General features: G+C 44.2%; 1 protein-coding gene and 1 long non-coding RNA gene across 2 annotated transcripts in view; one reads left to right on the plus strand and one right to left on the minus strand.

Annotated features, from left to right (window-relative positions):
- The window catches only part of kndc1 (kinase non-catalytic C-lobe domain containing 1), a 252,960-nt gene that overhangs the window by 131,868 nt on the left and 101,311 nt on the right, over positions 1-19,781 (plus strand). The window contains exons 12-15 of the mRNA XM_078564922.1: positions 5,847-5,961; positions 6,056-6,221; positions 7,188-8,125; positions 9,910-10,057. Of these exons, the coding sequence (XP_078421048.1) occupies positions 5,847-5,961; positions 6,056-6,221; positions 7,188-8,125; positions 9,910-10,057 (1,367 nt within the window). The remainder of the gene's footprint in view (positions 1-5,846; positions 5,962-6,055; positions 6,222-7,187; positions 8,126-9,909; positions 10,058-19,781) is intronic.
- On the minus strand, positions 5,636-18,146 carry LOC144694468 (uncharacterized). Its single transcript, XR_013579757.1, has 3 exons — positions 17,666-18,146; positions 6,065-6,187; positions 5,636-5,669 (listed from the first exon to the last, which is right to left on the minus strand). It is a non-coding gene; the product is annotated as an uncharacterized LOC144694468 (long non-coding RNA).

Consider the following 19,781-nt stretch of genomic DNA (forward strand, 5'->3'; position numbering starts at 1 on the left):
GTGTGCAATAATGAGGCAAAAGGCTCCCATCGTTTCTCAGGTCCACTTATGTAATGCATCATCTGTTTGTCCACCAGGCTTCTCCTTAAGGTTTTCCGCTTTCTCAATTGAAAAATGGTGCTGATGCGTGTGGAGTCCAGAGTTCAATCTCCCCCACTCAAAGATTGGAATATTTCGCACATTTTTTTACTGGTTACAGAAATGACTAGCCCTTGAAATACAGCGGTGGGATTTTGAAATGGATTGGAGGCAAGCAGATGCACAATTTTTCACTGCCAGCACCCCCCAAGCCATTTGCAACGAGTGCAGCTCGGTTTGGATCGGTTGCCTGCCCAGAAGTGGCGGGGGCAGCCAATCATTTTTAATTACAGGGTTCTGTTCCCAAGCTAACTGGAATTTCCAGTTGGCAATGCGGGGAACCCACATAATGTAGTGGGCTCAGAGCGAGAGTGGGAAAAGGGGGGTGGGGGCACAATGAATCACGGGGGGTCTCATCTCCCCACCCCGCCCCCAGACCCATAACAGCTGCCAGGCCACAGCTGCGGCCACTAGCCATCCCATGGACATGTTTATGAATTTTCATTAAAAGTTTTATTTAATTAATAAACCCTTCATGAAGCCTCAACCCACCTGTGGATGAGGTACCATAAAAAACGCAAAGGCCGCCTGGGCTCTTCGCCTGCCCGGCAACCTTAAGGTTGGACAGGCAGCCCTGACAATTACTTTAATTAGTTTATTAATGGCCTTAACAGGCCTTTGACAGAGTCGGCTGCCCACCCGCCGAACGGAAGATCAGAATGACGCGCGGTGATGTCGGGACGCAGGCAGTCATTTTACACGTCAGCGTGCGGGGCCCACCCACGCACTCCGCACAGAAGGTTCTGCCCCGTGCCTTCGCTTCTCCCTTCTCTCCTTGTGCTCACTTCAGCAGCTCCCACTTCGGCTGACGCCAATCACTGAGTGTCGGAGGGTGTCCCATTCGCCCTGCGCCGTCGCTGATTGGATGGCTCCCTGCCATTAATTGACCTGGCCTTTTAAAAATGTGGGTGGGCATGCCTGGAACACGCCATTTAGGGTGTGTCACTCAGAACTGAACCGGCAGGCGGATTCCTGACCCAGCATTGAAAATCCTGACCGGCATATCAACAAAAAAAAGCCCCAGTTTGCATTCATCTAGTGGCTTTAAGTAGGAACTGTTCAAACTTGGTTCACAATAGGTGCGGGGTATCTGTGGTGAGGTAAAAAGAGAAAGAATGTACAATAGACCTAGGTCAGAGAAATAGAGTGTTCGGTTGGGATGTAGGACCAGAGCAGCTTACGGAGATGGGTAGTGTTAAGGCTTTGGAAAGATTTAAAGACGAGAACATGGATTTTACATTTCAAATGCTGGGCAAGAGGGTGCCAATTAAATCAACAGCAACTTGGTTATAAAGCACCTTTAACATAGTGAGACATCCCATGGTGCTTCTCAGAAGATAATCGGCCAAAACTGACATTGTCAAAGAAGGAGCTATTAGAACAGGCTCAGTGTGAGTGCGATTTGGTGCAGGATAAAGTAACATGAAGCCCAATTTTCACCCATTCAAAATCCATCCATTTCTACAGGGTTAAATTGGCCCCATTGAGTCTCTCGCACAAATAAACCTTTCACTCTAAATGGGTTTTTACTGATGTTCTGCTCCTCAGACTCCTTCCATCACTCTTTATCTAACCCTATGAACGTATCCTTCAATTTCTTTCCCCCTTAAGTACTTATCAGGCCTCTCTTTAAATGCATCCATGTTATTTGTCCCAACCAGTCTTTGTGATAGCATGTTCCATATTCTTATCACTGTTTGGTTGAAGACATTTCTTCTGAATTCCTTATGGGATTTAAGTGATGACAATCTTACATTTATGCCTTCTTGCTTTGGATCCTGCACCACAAATGGAAGCATTAGGGGTAATTTTAACCCCCGCTGCCACCACTAAGGAAAATGTCTAGGTTGGGGTCAAATGAGATGTAAAAGGTCTGAAAATCTCAAACTCAATCCCAAGGCGCGCACACCCCCCCCCTGCCAATAGCAACTTCTCTGTTTGATGGAGGCAGGATAGGAGGTTGGCAGGCAGGATAGGAGGTTGGCCAGTTAAAAAGCTCCCAGGAAAGATTTAAACGTTATAATGAAGTTGTGTGCTTGAGATTTAACCTGTCTTCCAGGTTCCACCTTGGATAGCCGGGTTTCACAGGTCTCAAGAAATCCGGCAGGTAAAGGGAGGCAAGGACTGCTTCATGGAAAAGTGTCTTTACAGCACTGGTTGGGTGGCTCCTTTTCTGCCAGCACAGACATGATGTGCCAAATGGCCTCCTTCTGTGCCACAAATGCCTACGATTTCTATGAAGGAACAGACCGCCCCCATTTTTTTACCAGCTATTAATAGAGGATTTGATGCAGCACTGTTCTATTACTTGTCCACACGCTACATTTCACAGAATTACACTTCGGCCCATCAAGTCTGCACCGACACGTGAGAAACACCTGACCTACCTATCTAATCCCATTTACCAGCACTTGGCTCATAGCCTTGAATGTTATGACATGCCAAGTGCTCATCCAGCTACTTTTTAAAGGGTGTGAGGCAACCCGCCTCCACCACCCTGCCAGGCAGTGCATTCCAGACCGTCACCACCCTCTGGGTAAAAAGGTTTTTCCTCACATCCCCCCTAAACCTCCTGCCCCTCACTTTGAACTCGTGTCCCCTCATGACTGACCCTTCAACTAAGGGGAACAGCTGCTCCCTATCCACCCTGTCCATGCCCCTCATAATCTTGTACACTTCGATCAGGTCACCCCTCAGTCTTTTCTGCTCCAACGAAAACAACCCAAGTCTATCCAACCTTTCTTCATAACCTAAATGTTTCATCCCAGGCAACATCCTGGTGAATTTCCTCTGCACCCCGTCCAGTGCAATCACATCCTTCCTATAATGTAGCGACCAGAACTACCACTCAGCTGTAGCCTCACCAAGGTTCTATACAACTCCAACATAACCTTTCTACTTTTGTAATCTATGCCTCAATTGATAAAGGCAAGTGCCCCAAATGCCTTTTTTCACCACCCCACTAACATGCCCCTCCACCTTCAGAGATCTATGGACACACACACCAAGGTCCCTTTGTTCCTCAGAACTCCTTAGTGTCATGCCATTCATTGAATACTTCCTTGTCAAATTACTCCTTCCAAACGTGTATCACCTCACACTTTTCAGGGTTAAATTCCATCTGCCACTTATCTGCCCATTTGACCATCCCGTCTATATCTTCCTGTAGCCCAAGACACTCAACCTCACTGTTAACCACCCGGCCAATCTTTGTGTCATCCGCAAACTTACTAATCCTAGCCCCTACATAGTCATCCATGTCATTTATACAAATGACGAATAATAGGGGACCCAGCACAGATCCCTGTGGTACGCCACTGGACACTGGCTTCCAGTCACTAAAGCAGCCTTCTGTCATCACCCTCTGTCTCCTACAACTGAGCCAATTTTGAATCCACCTTATCAAATTACCCTGTATCCCATGTGCATTTGCCTTCTTTATAAGTATCCCATGTGGGACCTTGTCAAAGGCTTTGCTGAAATCCATATAAACTACATCAACTGCACTACCCTCATCTACACACCTGGTCACCTCCTCAAAAAATTCAATCAAATTTGTTAGGCATGACCTCCCTCTGACAAAGCCATACTGATTATCCCTGATCAAACCTTGCCTCTCCAAGTGGAGATAGATACTCTCCTTCAGAATGTTCTCCAATAGTTTCCCTACCACTGACTTGAGACTCACTGGTCTGTAGTTCTGGCTTATCTCCACGACCTTTCTTAAATAGTGGAACCACATTAGTTGTTCTCCATGTTTGTTTTGCCTTCCAATAATTGTTGCTTTGTACTTCTTTTGCCTCACATAACTGTTTAAGGGACTGGCAACAATTTTAACCCTTTTAAGAGTCTTTGGAAAGGCTTGCGGCAGTTATTTTCCCACCAATTTCTAAGAGTCTGCAACCCTTTAAATCTGGCTTCTAACCTTTAAGGACTAATGACAGCAGTATTTACGAACATAAGAAATAGGAGCAGGAGTAGGCCATTTGGCCATTCGAGCCTGCTCTGCCAATCAACCAGATCATGGATAATCTACCCCAATTTCACCTCCCTGCAATACCCCCAGTATCACTTAATTCCCTTCATATCCAAAAATCGATCAACCTCTGTCTTGAATATACACAACGACTGAGCATCCACACCTAGAGAGGGGATTTGAGAGAAGAAATTTCTCCTCATCTCAGTCCTAAATGACCAATCCCTTATTCCTACCCCAGGTCCTGGATTTGCCAGCCAGGGGAAAATATTTCCCACCTGGGTGTGCTCCGAGCTCCAATCCCAATTCAGATTAGGAATTTGTTATCAATTTATCACATTATCCGAAAATGGCGTCCCAAGTCCCTCGTTACGACATTGAAATGTCAGTCAAGATTGTGCTAAACCTGGAGTGGGCTGGAACTGTAGACCCCGGATTCAGGGTAGCGAGCTACTAGCAGAGGAATCCAGTATTGGGACGCAGTAGGATTGCCAGTTTCCACTTAAATCAGTGGTAGTTGGCTGGATGGACAGCCATCAGATACTTTTCCGGCTATGACGTCCTTGTAGAGTAAGCCACCTTTCAGTCAGGTGAATGGAAAATATCAGGCTGGGATATTTTCTTCACTGCCTGATGGTAATCTGGTGGGACAAAAGCAGATGGATGACACAAAGGGCAGAATTTTCCTCCCCGTTGCGGGGGGGGATGTTGATGGGCTGGCGCGTGCGAGCACGCTTCCGATCGGCACCCCCAATTGGAGGTGTGGCGCCATTTTACGTGGGCGGGCCAATTAAGGCCCACCCAACGTGACGTCTGCAGGGAAGCGCTATGCGCTCCCTGTGCAGACGGGGGGGAATCCGTAAAATCGAGAGTGCGCTCTTTCGCGCATGCGCACGAAAGAGTGCAATCATCTCCCTGAGGCTCAGTGCAGCCTCAGGGAGATCGGCTCTACTTTCAACAATATTAAAAATAGAAAAAACAAAATTCCCTTACATGTCCCCTCATATGACAATGTCACAGCAGATGAAACATGTTCATAATTTCCATTACAGCTTTATTAAAATTTTTAAAACCCTACATGAAACCTCACCCGGCGGTGGATGAGGTTTCATGTTTTTTCTAGTTGCCGCCGGGGCTCCTGGCCTGTCCTTTAATTGTTTAATTGATCCCGTCAGTGGCCTCAATTGGCCATTGACAGGCCAGTGGGTCCACAGCTGATTTTGCTGCGCCTCCGCCTTCCTGAAAATTTAAATGGGGCGGGGTGATGTCAGGAGTTCCGACCGATGTCATCCCACGTCTTTTTATGCATTGGCGAGCGGACCCCACCCCCACTCGCCGACGGTAAAATCCTGCCCAAAGAGTTTGAATTCCCACTGCCAAGTGGCATCTATTATCTAGAAAAATAGTATTTCCCCCATGAATGCTGTTTTCCAGTAATCAGATAATAGCTGTGAGCATGGTTTTAAAAGCATTTGAAAACTTTATTTGAAGTAAAATATCGCAGAAAGAGTAAAGTATTCCTTTGCTTTAGTTCACCCTGGTATCCTTGGGATTTCTGTGAAAAAAAAACAAATATACAACATCCAATTATTTATTTATATTCATCTTTTGCACCAGTTCTGTATTAACATTCATATTGTTCCGGTTTCTACAAGCAGAGTCTTTATTTAACTAATTTGACAATTTAACAGACAAAATAACATAGATTGTTCATTTTTTCCCCCTTTATTAGAACCACCACAAAAAAGGAATGGATGTCATTGGACTGAATTGCAAAACAGAGGAACTAGAATTTTCTCAATCTCTACTGGGAAATACAGATTTTGCCCAAGAATCATCTAGACTAGGTAGTGACCATTATTAGAACAGTACACGTTTTCATGTCAAACTAGCAAAAGCATGATCATTGAATTTTCTTTCTTTTTCATTCATTATTTATAGGATTTGTACCTCTTGCTAGTGACAGTAAACTGACAGCTGTAAAGGGCCCAATTCCTTGTCAGCATTCTGTAAACAGCAATCCCCCTTCCAAACTTCCAGAGGCCTTCACTTCCCCAGCCACCCATTTCAAACCTATAATACTCACACAGCACAAAGAGAAAACAAGGTAATGCATTAATGATATAAGAAAGCAAATCCCCTGAGAGTATTAGAATTTGTGTTCAGGACCCATATTGGGAACATACAATATTACAAATATTCATCAAAAATATAATTTTGCGCATAATGTAAAAAAATGGTTTTTGAACTGTTCATTGGTTACATTTTTTAATGGTTCTGAATTTTTAAAGAAGTGTTATTTAGATAATCAGTCAAGCGCAAGTACGGTAAAAATGTGCCTTCCGAATAAAGATAAATGAGAGTTTCTTTGTGAACTAATTTCACTCCTGCGAATGAATAAAATTTACAATTTATTTGTGCAGCATGCATGATAGCAATGTGCTTATTTGGAAATCACTTTTTTATTATATTCAATATCACAGTTCTTCATCCTTTGTTGCACAGAATAGTATCATTTATTATGATTGTCCTCTTGCTTTTTGTAGCGTCTAGTTAAAATGTTTGTGTGCTTAATGTCCTGTTGTTTTTATAATTTTGTGAAATTCTTTAATTTTTGAAGTGGTATTAAGTGGAAATGGTAGAATATATATGATTGTGGTATTATTTCTAGACACTTCAAGATTATTTTGAGTTTCACAGGTACATAGTTTAATCAACAGGCTTGTGCAACAATGAGGTATGTGATACTGTTTCTTACAGAAGGAAGGTCTCCTTATTCTCTCCTAAAATCTCTGGGGTTGGGGTGGGTGGGGGGAAATAATTCAAACGCTCCTTTGCACTGGTAATTTCTCATTTCATTTAGAGGTAGTTTAATTGTTCACATCTCATGCTCTAGCATTATTTCTGCATTAATTGCGAAACTGAACAGATGGGATAGAAGAAAAACGTGGAAGCTAACTAAGCACTGTGAAATTAGCAAGCTATTCCATATTATTTTCAGCATTTTATGCACATAGAAATAAGCATTTTTTTAACTTTATTTTTCTAAATGAAATTGTTTCTCTTATTCCAGCAGTTTCAAAGTGTCAAGTAAAAACCCAACAGCCGAACAGCTTGCTAAAGCTATGAAACAGAAGAACCAGGGAGTAGTACCCATCGAAGATATTAAAAACGATGTCATTGTCAAAGCATCTGCTGTGAACTTTGAGAGTTTTGAGAGCAACACTCACACATCAGCATCTTTGGTATCTTCACCAGTCCAGACTAAAAGCAGTTCAGTTTCATCTGTGCTCCAATCTACCACAGTAGAAGGCAAAACAAATCTGTCACAAACGATTTCTTCGCAGCACCAGAAAGTAAATTGTAATTCTGGTTCTTCAGCTATTTCCACTTTTCCAACGAACAATGGTCATCTTCATCAGAACTCCAAAACAGGGATACTAACTTCATCACCTGCTCAGTTGACTGTGCCAGAACAAGCATCAGTTCTGCCAAGCACTTCTGGACATGAGTCGAATATACGCTTCTCAGACCCTATGGTACTTTCAGACATGGACTGTGGCAAAAGCAGTGAGAACTCTTTAAACCGTATCACATCACAGTCGGAGGACACTTCCAACCCTACACTTGATGGCTATAAGGATCAAAAGCCTAAGATGAAAACATACGTTCTATCAGAGTCTTCTAATAACAGTTTTAATGAATTTGTAGATTTTGACAGTGTTGCCTCAGAGATACCATTGTCTGAGAGATGTTTTTTTGTGCAGGAGTCATTGGATGCTGGAAATGAAATAAAACCATTCATGGCTGTTGCAAACGTTCCTGCGAAAATTTCAGAAAATGTCCACTTACCTTCTGCATGCATTTCATCATGTTGTCATGACAATCTAATGGCAATAACTTCATCAAGCCCAGCATCAATCAGTCTTTTGCAGAAAGCAGTTCATCTCATAAAAGAAGAATTTGCATTTGATGGTTACTTAGAGAATGGTGAAGAAGCCCATGCCATGGGTAGATGATCTTTATTTCAACATAGAAATTATCTTATGAATAATTATATAAAAGGGCAACATCTTGCTTTAATGGGAGTTTTAGTTTAATTTTTAAAAAAATATTTGCTTTAATTTTGTCAAACACCCTGAAGTGGCAGCTAAAGCATTGATTATTTTAAACCGGATTTTAACTTAGCCTAGTGGCACATAGGGAGCGAGTACGTAGTTAAAATGGCATTTGGAGGGTTTGCACTTAATTCCCATGCACCGCAATTTTAACCAGTAACATTTGAGGCAAGGCCAGACAGATGGGGGCCTACTTAATATGCTGAAGTCATGGCCTGATGATGTCATTGGCACTGAAATGTGATTCACAAGTAAAAGCTGTGGGATGCCAAATCCCACCAGTGAAACCTGTCAGTAGGCAGCAGAATACCCATGGTAAGTATCCAAAAGGAAAAAAGAAGATTCTTTGTCGACTAGGAAGAGCAGGAGTGCTCCTCCGGGCCTTGCAAGGAATCTTTGGGCCTCTCCATTCCTGGCCTCCCCCTTCCCACTCACCAGCAGCATCACTTTCGAGACTCCACTTCCCAGCGCTAATCTTAACGGGGACTATTCCCTTGAGCCTACAGTGGCACCAGCCTCCTGCCAGATTTCCTGCTTCCACCTACCAACAGTTAGTCCTGCCATGTTCCAATGGGAGACAGCGCTGACATGTTTATTTGAATGAGGCCTTAGAGTTAAAATGGCCCCAGCCTCACACTTGGGCATCTCGTTGATGTGAAAATATTGAGTACTATTGACAGTGCAGTCCGGATTGCTTCTGATTCATTAGAAATAATCATAGATGAAAGTGAAAAATCTTAATCAGAAATTAATAAGGAAAATTTCCTCACTTTAATTGGTGGCTAATTATAAATTTAATTAATGGCTTTGTTTGTGATAAGTGCATATCTATCAACAGAAGTGCTGCTTGGAACAGAAAATTAATCATTCTTAACTTTAGTGAATTTTCAGTACACTCATGGGGTTTTCCCAAAGCATGACAAAAGTGAGATATGGCATCTTGTAAATATTTTAAAATATTATTTTACAAATGCTGTTGAATTAATTTTTAGACTGCTAAAAAAGTCTGAGCACCATTGATGTTCTGCCTCACACCATTAAGTGTATCATCTATCTAGCCTGCATGTGCTACCATTCGGTCGCTGGCTCTGTTTTTCTTATTGCTTACAGCTTTTGAACTCAGTTTGGTAGAGTGTATCATATTCACGGTCTGGGCAATTCTGGACAGTTTGCCTTACGGTTGTGGATTCCGCCCCCCCACCCCACCCCCATTTCATTCCATTGAAATCTGCTCTACCAACTGCCCAAGTGGTGAAGAAAGAAATTCTGTTCCAGTGTGTCTTTTCTTTTCATTGCTGAATTTATTTTTGGTTTACTTAAAAGCAATTTGATTAATCCTTGGATTTTTTTTTTAAATCAAAAAAAAATTCCAGTTCAGAACAAATGCTGTGTTTTAATCAGGGCTTTTCTTGTTTGGAAGGTCTTATTTTGTACAGTAATTTTGTACAAGAGAAAAAATATAGTATTTGAACCATCAACATCTATCTGAACAATACATTACATTATGCATTCATTAATATTAGAGACATATGAAAGTTGATTTCAATTCAAACCTCTTACAAAACAATATATTCAGGATTGGTTACAAGCTGCAATATTAATTTTGAGACTTATTAGCTAAATGATAATATTGAATTGTTGAAATTGATCTTAGACTTCTGATTTCTTTTTTATAAGGTGAGTACATCTTATCCTTGAAAAGTCTTAAATTCAGTACATTCAGTAATGCTATATCGGAGAAGTTTTATGACCTCTACTGGGATGACAAACTACTGGAACAGCTTTATGAGGTAGTTAATGGGAATCCTCCTCATCCTGCACCATTGTAAGTATCCGCTTATGCATACAATTCTGTCTTTTTTTAAAGAAAATTTCTGCACAAAATGTCCTGGACAATCCTTAAGGGTGTGATTCTGTGAATTGCACACAGGCTTGTCCCTGCTGCAGGACTCAGCAACTGACCCCTCCAAAGTTCATGGGGTCAGGGAAAGGAATCTTTTCTACTGTAGGCCCCTGAAAAACTGTAGTTGTGTCGTCACAGGGGAAATGTTGAATCCCCCTCATTCCTCCACAAGAACAATGAGCCTTCCTCGAGGGTTCCCTTCATCATTTGAGGGTCCAGGATCCAACTTGGCTTGGACTGCAAATAGGCCCCACTCAAAGCCCATTTTGGCCAGGTATGTCTGGTGAAAGCAGCCTTACGTTCACCGATCGCACACTGGGTCCGACTGAGGGCCAGGACTCAGGAACTCGTAACTTAGGGAGGCCTTGTATATCTTTATGCCATGGTCTTGTAGGGGTGTGCAGATGCCCACATCCCAACCCAGAATTTTTAACTTAAGGATTATAATCATCTTAAGGAACTCCCATTGAAATTGGTGGGTGTCCATTTGAACATTCACACAATTTCCAGGTCATTTTGCAATGTTTAGAGATGCCTCAAGCCTTAGTACGCTCAAATTTCATTATGAGCACACACGGCTTAGAAATTCAGCTGTGTAGTTCCCATTTCTTAGGTGGTAAACACCACACTAAACCTCCAATATGAAAGGCAGGTAGCCTGTTATGAGACAGAGGTCCATCTCCCGCCATATTGGTAAAGCTCAAAAAAATCTGTGCGGCGCTCATGCCCGAAGCAGTTGTTCGTCCCTTTTCATCTGCAGATATGGGCCATAGCTTCTGTTTGAGGCACCCATTCTGTGCCCAAAACCATGCAGATCTGCCCGAAGCCCAACTTAAAAGGGACTGCTGCTGCAGGCTGCAAGCAGCGAAAGAAGCTTCGCCTCATGGGGACTGGGAGGAACATGGGAACCATGTGACATCTAAGCAGAAGTGCTCCTATAAGAACACATTACGCTGCTGGCAAGCCTTGTTTATTACTGCAGTTCCCCATTGATCACTTTTTCCTGCTGCTTTTACCTGTCATCAATCATTGACTTTCTAGGCTATTGTATCAAAATACACTTAATATCAAAAGTTTTTTAAAAAGCACTGTTTAATTTTCATTCAAGGTTAAGTTTCGTTTTTAATTTGTGAACAAATGGCATTACCTTTATTTTTCATGTAATTTAAATCAGTAATTTATTTAATATTAGGTTATTTTGGATGAAATTGTCTTCACCTAGAACACTGAGTGTCTGTTGCCCTTGTACACTAACAATACGATGTAGTGAAGACGTTTCATGTGGTTAGTTGAATGGCCATTAATACTGAAATTGCTTGTGTAATTATTCTCTCAGCAAGGTTTCTGTTGTATCTCCTGAAAGTATGGTTGATTAAAACTTACTTCAGAGGAAAATCTGTTATATCATAATTTGCAATGAAATGGTATAATATTGCAAAGCGACTGTGCTCTAATGTGGTCAAGTTAACAGGCAGTGACAACACATAAATCTCTCAACCTTACAATGTTGCTAATTGGAATAACTTAGCTTTTCAAAAGGAGTTCTCAAAGGATTACTGTCTTCATTGTATTATATTTCCCACATTATATAAGTGACTACATGTCAAATGTACTTAACTGGCTGTAAAGAAATTTGGAATGCCCTGAGTCATAAAAGGTGCTATGTAAACGCAAGCCTTAATTTTAACTTCCTTTCATTAACCCTTACTGTACCATAGACAGCCAGTAATGGTATCATTTGATGAAATAAAATCACTTTCAAGATTTACCACATGGCACCTATAACCATTTCAGCTTCAGAGCTATGAAGGGAAGAGAAAATTACCTCTTGAAGCCAGCATTTAATCAGTTGGAGATCATTTTTTTAGTATTACTCCGACCTCTAAAGTAGTTGGTGGGGCCAGGGAGATTCTGAAAATAAAGTTAGGGTGCTGAGTAAATACCACTCCTTGTACTTCCTTCACACCGCATTCTGGTACGTTCTACCTAGGGCTCTGTTTATTTTACTTTCTCTTTCCCTCCTCAAAAGCTAAACCTTCAATCTTGCTTTCAGCAATCCCTGCTAATCGTTCTTCCTCATTTCTTGGTTTCCTGTTATTTTCTGCCCTTGTGAAGCATGTTGAGCATTTTAATTACATTGTCTCAAATTTTAGTTTTCCTGCATTGACCGTGAGGCCGGTAAGGGGCATTCAGTCACGGTTTCGATGACACTAGTTATGGATTTGAAAGTTCAACAATCAACTGACAGGGTGGGCCATGAGAAAGTTGTCATCATCCACAAAAGCGGGCAGACCTGCCAGGGAAGATGGTATCCCATCGGACTGCCTGCATCATTTTGGCCCACTGGCAAAACAATGGCTACTGGCATTCTTTTCAACTGTAGTGGAGAATGGCCACATTCCTCAAATCTGGCGTGAGGCGATGGTAATAGCCCTTCGAAAACCAGGAAAGTCCTAGGAGCTACAGGCCCACTTTACTACTCTGCAAAACCAACAAGCTCCTGGAGTGGCTTATTCCTTTATGAATTAGCTCTATTGCCAACTCATCCCTCTCCCAAGAGCAGGCTGGTTTTAGACCCCAACACAGTTGCTGTGAGCAAGTGCTTGCTATCACCACAGAACATTGAGGCTGGTTTTCATTGCAAGCTCAAGACTTGGGCCACTTTCACAGACCTTTCCTCAGCCTGTGGTACTGTGTGTAAAAATGGACTGATGCTCAAACTGTCCCTTCTGGTGCTTTGTGCCAAACAACTCCGGCTACTGTGGACATTTCTGAGCAACAGAAGGATAAAGGTCTACCTACGAGATAAGGTCAGCACAGAACACTCAACAACAGTCTCTCACAGGACGGTGTCCTGGCACTGACACTTTTTAACATCCACATAAGTGACATGCCCACCACGCCATTATGAAAATTTATATATGCCAACGATAGTGCCTTGACAACTCAGGCAAAACCTTTCCTGGGCATGGTAGCCACTCTGAACTCTGACCTTGCAAAAATGGCTGAATATTTCTACAAGTGGATACTCCAACCAAACCCAGCTAAGTCCATCGTGTCTGCATTCCGCCTTGAAAATTGCAAGGCACATGTTACCTTCTGGTGGAGAAAGAGTGTGGCATGACCCAACTCCCACCTATCTGGGAGTGACCCTTGACTGCTCCCTAACTCACCATCGCCACCTTGAAAAGACCAAGACATGAGTGAACATTATCTGCAAGCTCATGAGCACAAACTGGGGTGCAAAAATCACTGTCCTTCGTACTTCTGCTGTTGCTCTGGCCTTCCCTACGGCTGAGTACAGTGCACCTGTATGGGCCTCAAGTTATCTCACCAAACTCACTGACACACAGCTTCACTCAGTAGTGAGGATAACCTCTGGAACTTTGAGATCAACGACAGTTCAGTTGGTAACCAGTCCTCTCAAATATTGCTCCTCCCTCCATTCGATGGGATGCAGCAGCATGCAGAGAAATAACTCGTATCAGCAGCAACTTGGACCTCCCCGTCCATAGAGACCTTCAAGACCCACCCCCACCAACTTGCCACATGGCTCTACAAAAACCCCTCTAGACACGAATCGAACATCTCCCAAGTCCATGACACTGATGAAGCCTGGAGGAAAGCTTGGGCAGGAAACTCTCTTCCAAATAAACACATTGGCCCAGATTTTTGCTTCCGGGTCAGATGCGCAGTGACGGGAGAATTCCTGGTACCTCGAACCCGCCTCAAAAAATGTTTGCCTGAACTTACAAGTTTCGGTCTGGGTTTCAGGCTAGAATAGGAGTCGGGGTGGGCGACTCTGGATGTTGGGAGTGGTCAGAGGTGGGCCCGGTGTGGGTCAAGCAACTCGGGTGCAGATAAAAAGCAGGCTTCCAGAAAGGCCCATTTGAGAGGTAGGTCATCAGTCATAGCTTTGTCAGGTAAATATCCAAGCTGTAAGCGTTATCCGACTGTTAGCTAACCCTGGAATGGATGGCCCAACATGGGTTTTCTCTAGGGGGGAATTGTCATTGTTGCTGCCTAATCAAAGTGTACTCTACTGAACCACTGAAAACATGGAGTGGATTCTCAAGACACAGATGAGGAGATGGCATTGTCTTGCCACCACTACCTGGTGCAGATATTATACAGTCATGCAGTTGGCTGCCAAGACTCAGTGGGTGGATGAATGATGAACAGTGCCATGCTTATTATCACATCTATTGCTCTTTTACCAAACATCCATCAGCATACGCTCACACTGTTGACCTTTGACCAGGACCCTCACAGCTGCACTGTCACAGCATAAGGGTGTGACAAAGAGGGAGTAAACCAGCAAGGCTGTCAGTGGTCACGGAGCACAGCGTATAACTTTGGAGTCTCAGCCGCAACGTACGTGGCACCAAGCATTTGCACAGAGCCATTTTCTCCAGCAAACCTCACCAGTAATCATTGACGATGTGATGAAAATGGTTAGTGCATGTAAACACACAAAAATAAATGAGAGCATTGTAATCTGAATGGTTCGCGACTCTTTTCACCTTACATTTTAATTCATAGAATGTCACACAGAGGAAATGGAGGGGGAGAAGGGATGGGTTCAGCTGCTCATGATTTACTGACCAGGATCTTCACGTTTTTGTGGAAGAGGTAGAGGAGACCTGCTGGACACTGTAGTGCCCCTGCAGCAACCATGAAGGCCTGGATTCAAATTGCGGCTATGGTGAGTGCAGCAGGAGACCATCAGCGCTCATGGATTCAGTGCAGGAAAAGATTCAATGACTTGCTGTGTTCCGGAAAGGTGAGTAGCTTGGCTCATCCACACAGACTCCCAGGGGAAGGGTCATATTTGCATGCTGCAGCTAAGGTGTGAGACATGGAACGTATCTCTGCTTCAGCATTGAGCCTTATATGTGTACATAGCTCATGTAGGTGTGCACAGAACCCATGTGAATGAGCACTGTGATGCATAGACACAGTGAAGAGCAATATCCTTCCCTGCACTGTATATCAGGCTAACATAAATTCACGTCGCCTTTGCTGTCGAAAAGGGGGAAGAATGCCACAGAGATGGCCTGGACTGGGAGTGGGTCAGTCTAACTGAGACGCATCCGACTCATAGAACAGATAGCCATGGAGGTTGCCAGGGTGCCTGAACAGCTGTCTATTGATAATGATGAATCAATGTTAGCAAGTAATAAAGGTGGTGTTGAAATCACCTTGGCACATGGTGGTAATAATGGTGGAGGTCATGCTGTCATTTCACTGAGCACAAGCGGTCATTGGCATGAGAGTGAGCGTAAGGATGGGGTTGTGCCATGGACGGTGTGAGCATGTTTACTGCAATGGCATGCATCAGAAAATGCATTCACAATGTGAAGGGCTATATGTAAATAACTCCTTTTGTGTTTCACACAGGGCCCAGCTCTGCTCCCTCACCACCGCATTCCACCCTCACTCCACCACCTGCAGTCAGATAATCCCTCAGGCATCAAGAGGAAGAAGAGGTATCTGCGGAAGCAGCGTCATATCTGACTAGCCTGCTCTCCAACTCAGATACAAATGCTTCGGAGGCCGATGTAGCGCGCATGTAGAGTCGGTGAAAGTCACTGCAGCACAATGGTGTCGTGCCAAATTTTGAGGTGCTAGAGCTCAAAGAAAATGTGTTGGCCATATCATTTCTAAATCCACTTTTACATTGTTTTCCTACGTATTCATTATTTGAGTCCCAAACGTCAGTTAAACTTTGCTTTTTAAGTGTAAAATATTAATGCCGGTAGGCATTTTATTTCGAACCATGTGATATTTGAATCATTAGCCTTTAGCATACCCAGAATCTCATTATGCAACAGTTTAGTTATTTAATTCAAGCCTATTAAAAACATGAATTACAGAAAACTTTACTTACTTCTGACGGGGGGGAGATTGTATATAGAGGGACCACAGCTTTTCTTGGTTTATATTCATAACCTAGACCTGGGTATACAGGGCACAATTTCAAAATTTGAAGACGATGCAAGACTCAGAAGTGTTGTGAACTGTGAGGAGGATAATGATAGACTTCAAGAGGATATAGACAGGCCGGTGGAATGGGCAGACACATGGCAGATGAAGTTTAATGTAGAGAAATGTGAAGTGATACATTTTGGTCAAAAGAACAAGGAGGGGTGACATCAAATAAAGGGTACAATTCTAAACGAAATGCAGGAGCAGAGGGACCTGGGTGTACATGTGCATAAATTGTTGAAGGTGGCAGGGCAAGTGGAGAAAGCAGTTAATAACTTATACTGAATCCTGCGTTTTATAAATAGGGCACCGAGTACAAAAGCAAGTAAGTTGTGAGCCTTTAAAAAACACTGGTTCATCCTCAATGGGAAGGATGTGAAGGTTTTAGAAATGGTGCAGAAAAGATTTACATGAATGGTTCCAAGGATGAGAGACTTCAGTCATGTGGATAGATTGGTGAAGCTGGGGCTGTTCCCCTTGGAGAAGAGAAGGTTGAGAGGAGATTTGTTAGACGTGCTCAAAATCGACGAGTCTGGATAGTGTAAATGGGGAGAAACTGTTCCCATCGGCAGAAAGTCGAAAACCCTAAGGTGATTAACAAAAGAACCAGAGGAGACATGAAAGAAAATCTTCTTTATGCAACAAGTGGTTTGGATCTGGAATGCACTGCCTGAGCATGTGGTGGAGACAGATTCAATTGTGGCTTCCATAGGGGAACTGGATAATTACCTGAAGAGAAAAGATTTTACAAGGCTACAGGGAAAAGGCTGAGGAGTGAGAATAGCTGAGTGAACTGACACAAAGGCAATGTGCTGAATGGCCTCCTGCTGTGGTGTAACCATTCTAGTATAGGTACATCCAAGGAACTTGATAAACATATGAGGAGGAAAGAAGCTGAAGGTTACCTTGATAGTCTGATCAAGAAGGGTGGGAGGAGGCTTGTGTGGAACATACACACCAACATAGATGAGATGGGCCAAATGGCCTGTTTCTGTGCTGTAAATTTCATGTAAAGCTGCCAGCAGGGGAATGCAAAAACTACGCTGCGTTTCACATCCTCAGGCCATCACAGCCAAGGAATTAATGTCCAGTAGGCAAACGCAGCAGGGTGTTTGGGGATATTGATGCTGCTTTAGATCCCAGGGACCTTGAGCTTCAAAGACCCTGAAATACCTGTTTATGAGAAAGCTGACACTTCTTTGGAATAAATGCTGGCCCTGCTAGAGATGCGCAAATCCCATGAAAGAGTAAAGAACTCTAACAAAGCATTGAGGCCACATTGAGAGGATTGGGTTTTAGTTGTCATATTATAGAAAGGTTATTAAATATATATGATTATATATAATATATATAAAACTTTATAAAGGTTATTAAAGTTATTAGACTTTAAGAAAGCACTGTGGGCCACATTGAGTGGATAGGTCACAGTTTTGGCTGCCGTACGAAATAAAGGTTATTAAATATTGTATGTAATTATATAAGGATAATCTCAATCACTACAGAAAGGAGATTAAAGGCTGTGTATATCGAGCTGACACCCACCCTCAGGGCTGTTAGGTGACTGACTCCTGGCGGTAAATCCTTGATCAGGTTATTGAAGACGGTGAAGCTCCGGAGGGAGAGGTCAAGTTGGAAGATGTCCCCAGGCAGGGCCTGCAGCTGGCTTCCGGACACATTGAGACTGCTGAGACGGAGGCAGCGGCCAAGGCCGGGGGGAAGGGTGCGGGGTGGCGAGGTGGAGGAGCTGGCTCAGGCAGCTAGCGCTCACATCCAGGCTGCTGAGCTGCTCCAGGTGGCACAGGCTGCCGGGCAGGAAGCCGATCTCGTTCCCAGATGCATCGAGGATCTGCAGGGGCCTGAAGGTGGCCCAGCTTGGCGGGCAGGCCGGCTAGTTGGTGTGACCTGAGCACCAGGCTCCAGAGCTGGCTCAGACAGCAGCTGCCCCAGGCTGGCCCCCACCTCAAGGTGATTGAGCAGCAGCGGCCAGTACAGCCCGGGGCCCAGGCCATCCTCCCAGACCCGCTCCTCCACTTCTGGACCCCGCAGCACCAGCTTCCGCTGTCGCTCAGTCACAGCCAGCCGGACCTCTGGCCATGTTGCCCCAGCCACCGCCGACATCACAGCCGGATATGGAGCAGCAGAACGGATGGCCAGTCAGCAGAATTTACCATCCCGTGGTGCTCAGAAGGTGCCGGAGCAGCGCTCCACTGCGCTCCGGTAGCACTACACCCCTGCCACACCAGAGTGCAGAAGGAGGTGTCAGAGTCAGAGACATCTGTGCACAGACCCCTCAGAGAAGGGTGGAAATTCATGATGGTGCTCCACTGGGCAGGAACTTGGAGCCTCAGGAGTCACCTTTTAGGGCATAGCATTTAGATAATCAGCAGATGTGTGGACATCAGGCTGAGTTCCTGAGGCATTGGGGGTCTTGGACAGCGAATGGAGGAGTCCAGTGCCGTCATGAGCTCCATATTGTCCCAGGGGCTCAACTACATGAGCTCTGACCATGAGGGAATGGCCATTCTCATGGAGAGACAGATACAGCAGCACTTGGAGTGGGTGCAAGAGCAGCGACTCAGCCAGGAAAGGGCTCAAGTCTCCCTCAGTAGCCTGGATCAATCCGTTCAGAGTATGAGCGCTGACATCCATGGAATACATGAGGAGCAGTGTACCTTTGACAGGACAGTCACACTGTTGGCACAGCCATTGCTGGAATGGAAGACGGCTGTGCACCAGCAGCCAGCCCCATCAACTCAACCTGAAGGCAGACCCAGTGCTGTGCAGGTCACTGAGCAGGGTGGAGGTACCAAGAGCTCCTTAGCACCTTCATCTTCCTCCACCTCCCCAGCCCCTCCACCAGAGCCCTCATCTGCTGCACATGTGCCAATGACCACGGCTGCCCATGCAGAGATGCAGAGGCTGCAGTTTGAAGGAGGTCCCCAACGGGTACCTGCATAACAAGGCAGGCCATCACGATCCTCATTGCCATTTAGACAGTGAAGTGAGCAGCCTGCCTCCTCCGAGGCAACACGGAGGGCACTTCGTAGGAGTGTGCAAGAGTGAAAGGCGTCATCTCACCTCAAGCACTAATGGGTTCACTATGGTTGTACTTTTCACATTGTATTTACCACATCTGAACACTTCTTGAATATATTTACTTACTCTTGTACATGACTTGTTGGCAACATTATGAAGGCAGTTCTTAGCATTAACAATGAGGGCGGCATGCCAAGGTCCATCTCAATGTGCCGTCAGCAAGAGCATGGTTGTCGGATAATTTGTGATGCTTCAGAGGGCTTCTTTCTCTGCGGTATTACATAGATTCAGTGTTAAAGGGCTCAAGCACTGAGATGCTCCTTGTATCTTTGTTTGTCCATCCAAGCTTGATTTTAAGGGAGACTCAATGATCAGACTTCACAAACAGATGCAGGGCAGCTGAAGGAAAGGCATTCATCTGCACTGCAGTGTTATACATTGGCCCAGGTATAGGTATCACAGCTCGAGAGGCCATTTATTTTCCAGGTAATATTGGTTGTCTGCTGTGCCCACTACTATGGCTTCATTTGCACTCCAGGTATCACAGGATGTGCTATGTGTGGTGAACAGAGATCTATGGAAGCCAGGAATGTTGCATGTGGCACCCACGTCAGAAATCGGA

This window comes from Cetorhinus maximus, chromosome 20 (genome assembly GCF_964194155.1).
Source record: "Cetorhinus maximus chromosome 20, sCetMax3.hap1.1, whole genome shotgun sequence".
Classification (NCBI taxonomy): Eukaryota; Metazoa; Chordata; class Chondrichthyes; order Lamniformes; family Cetorhinidae; genus Cetorhinus; species Cetorhinus maximus.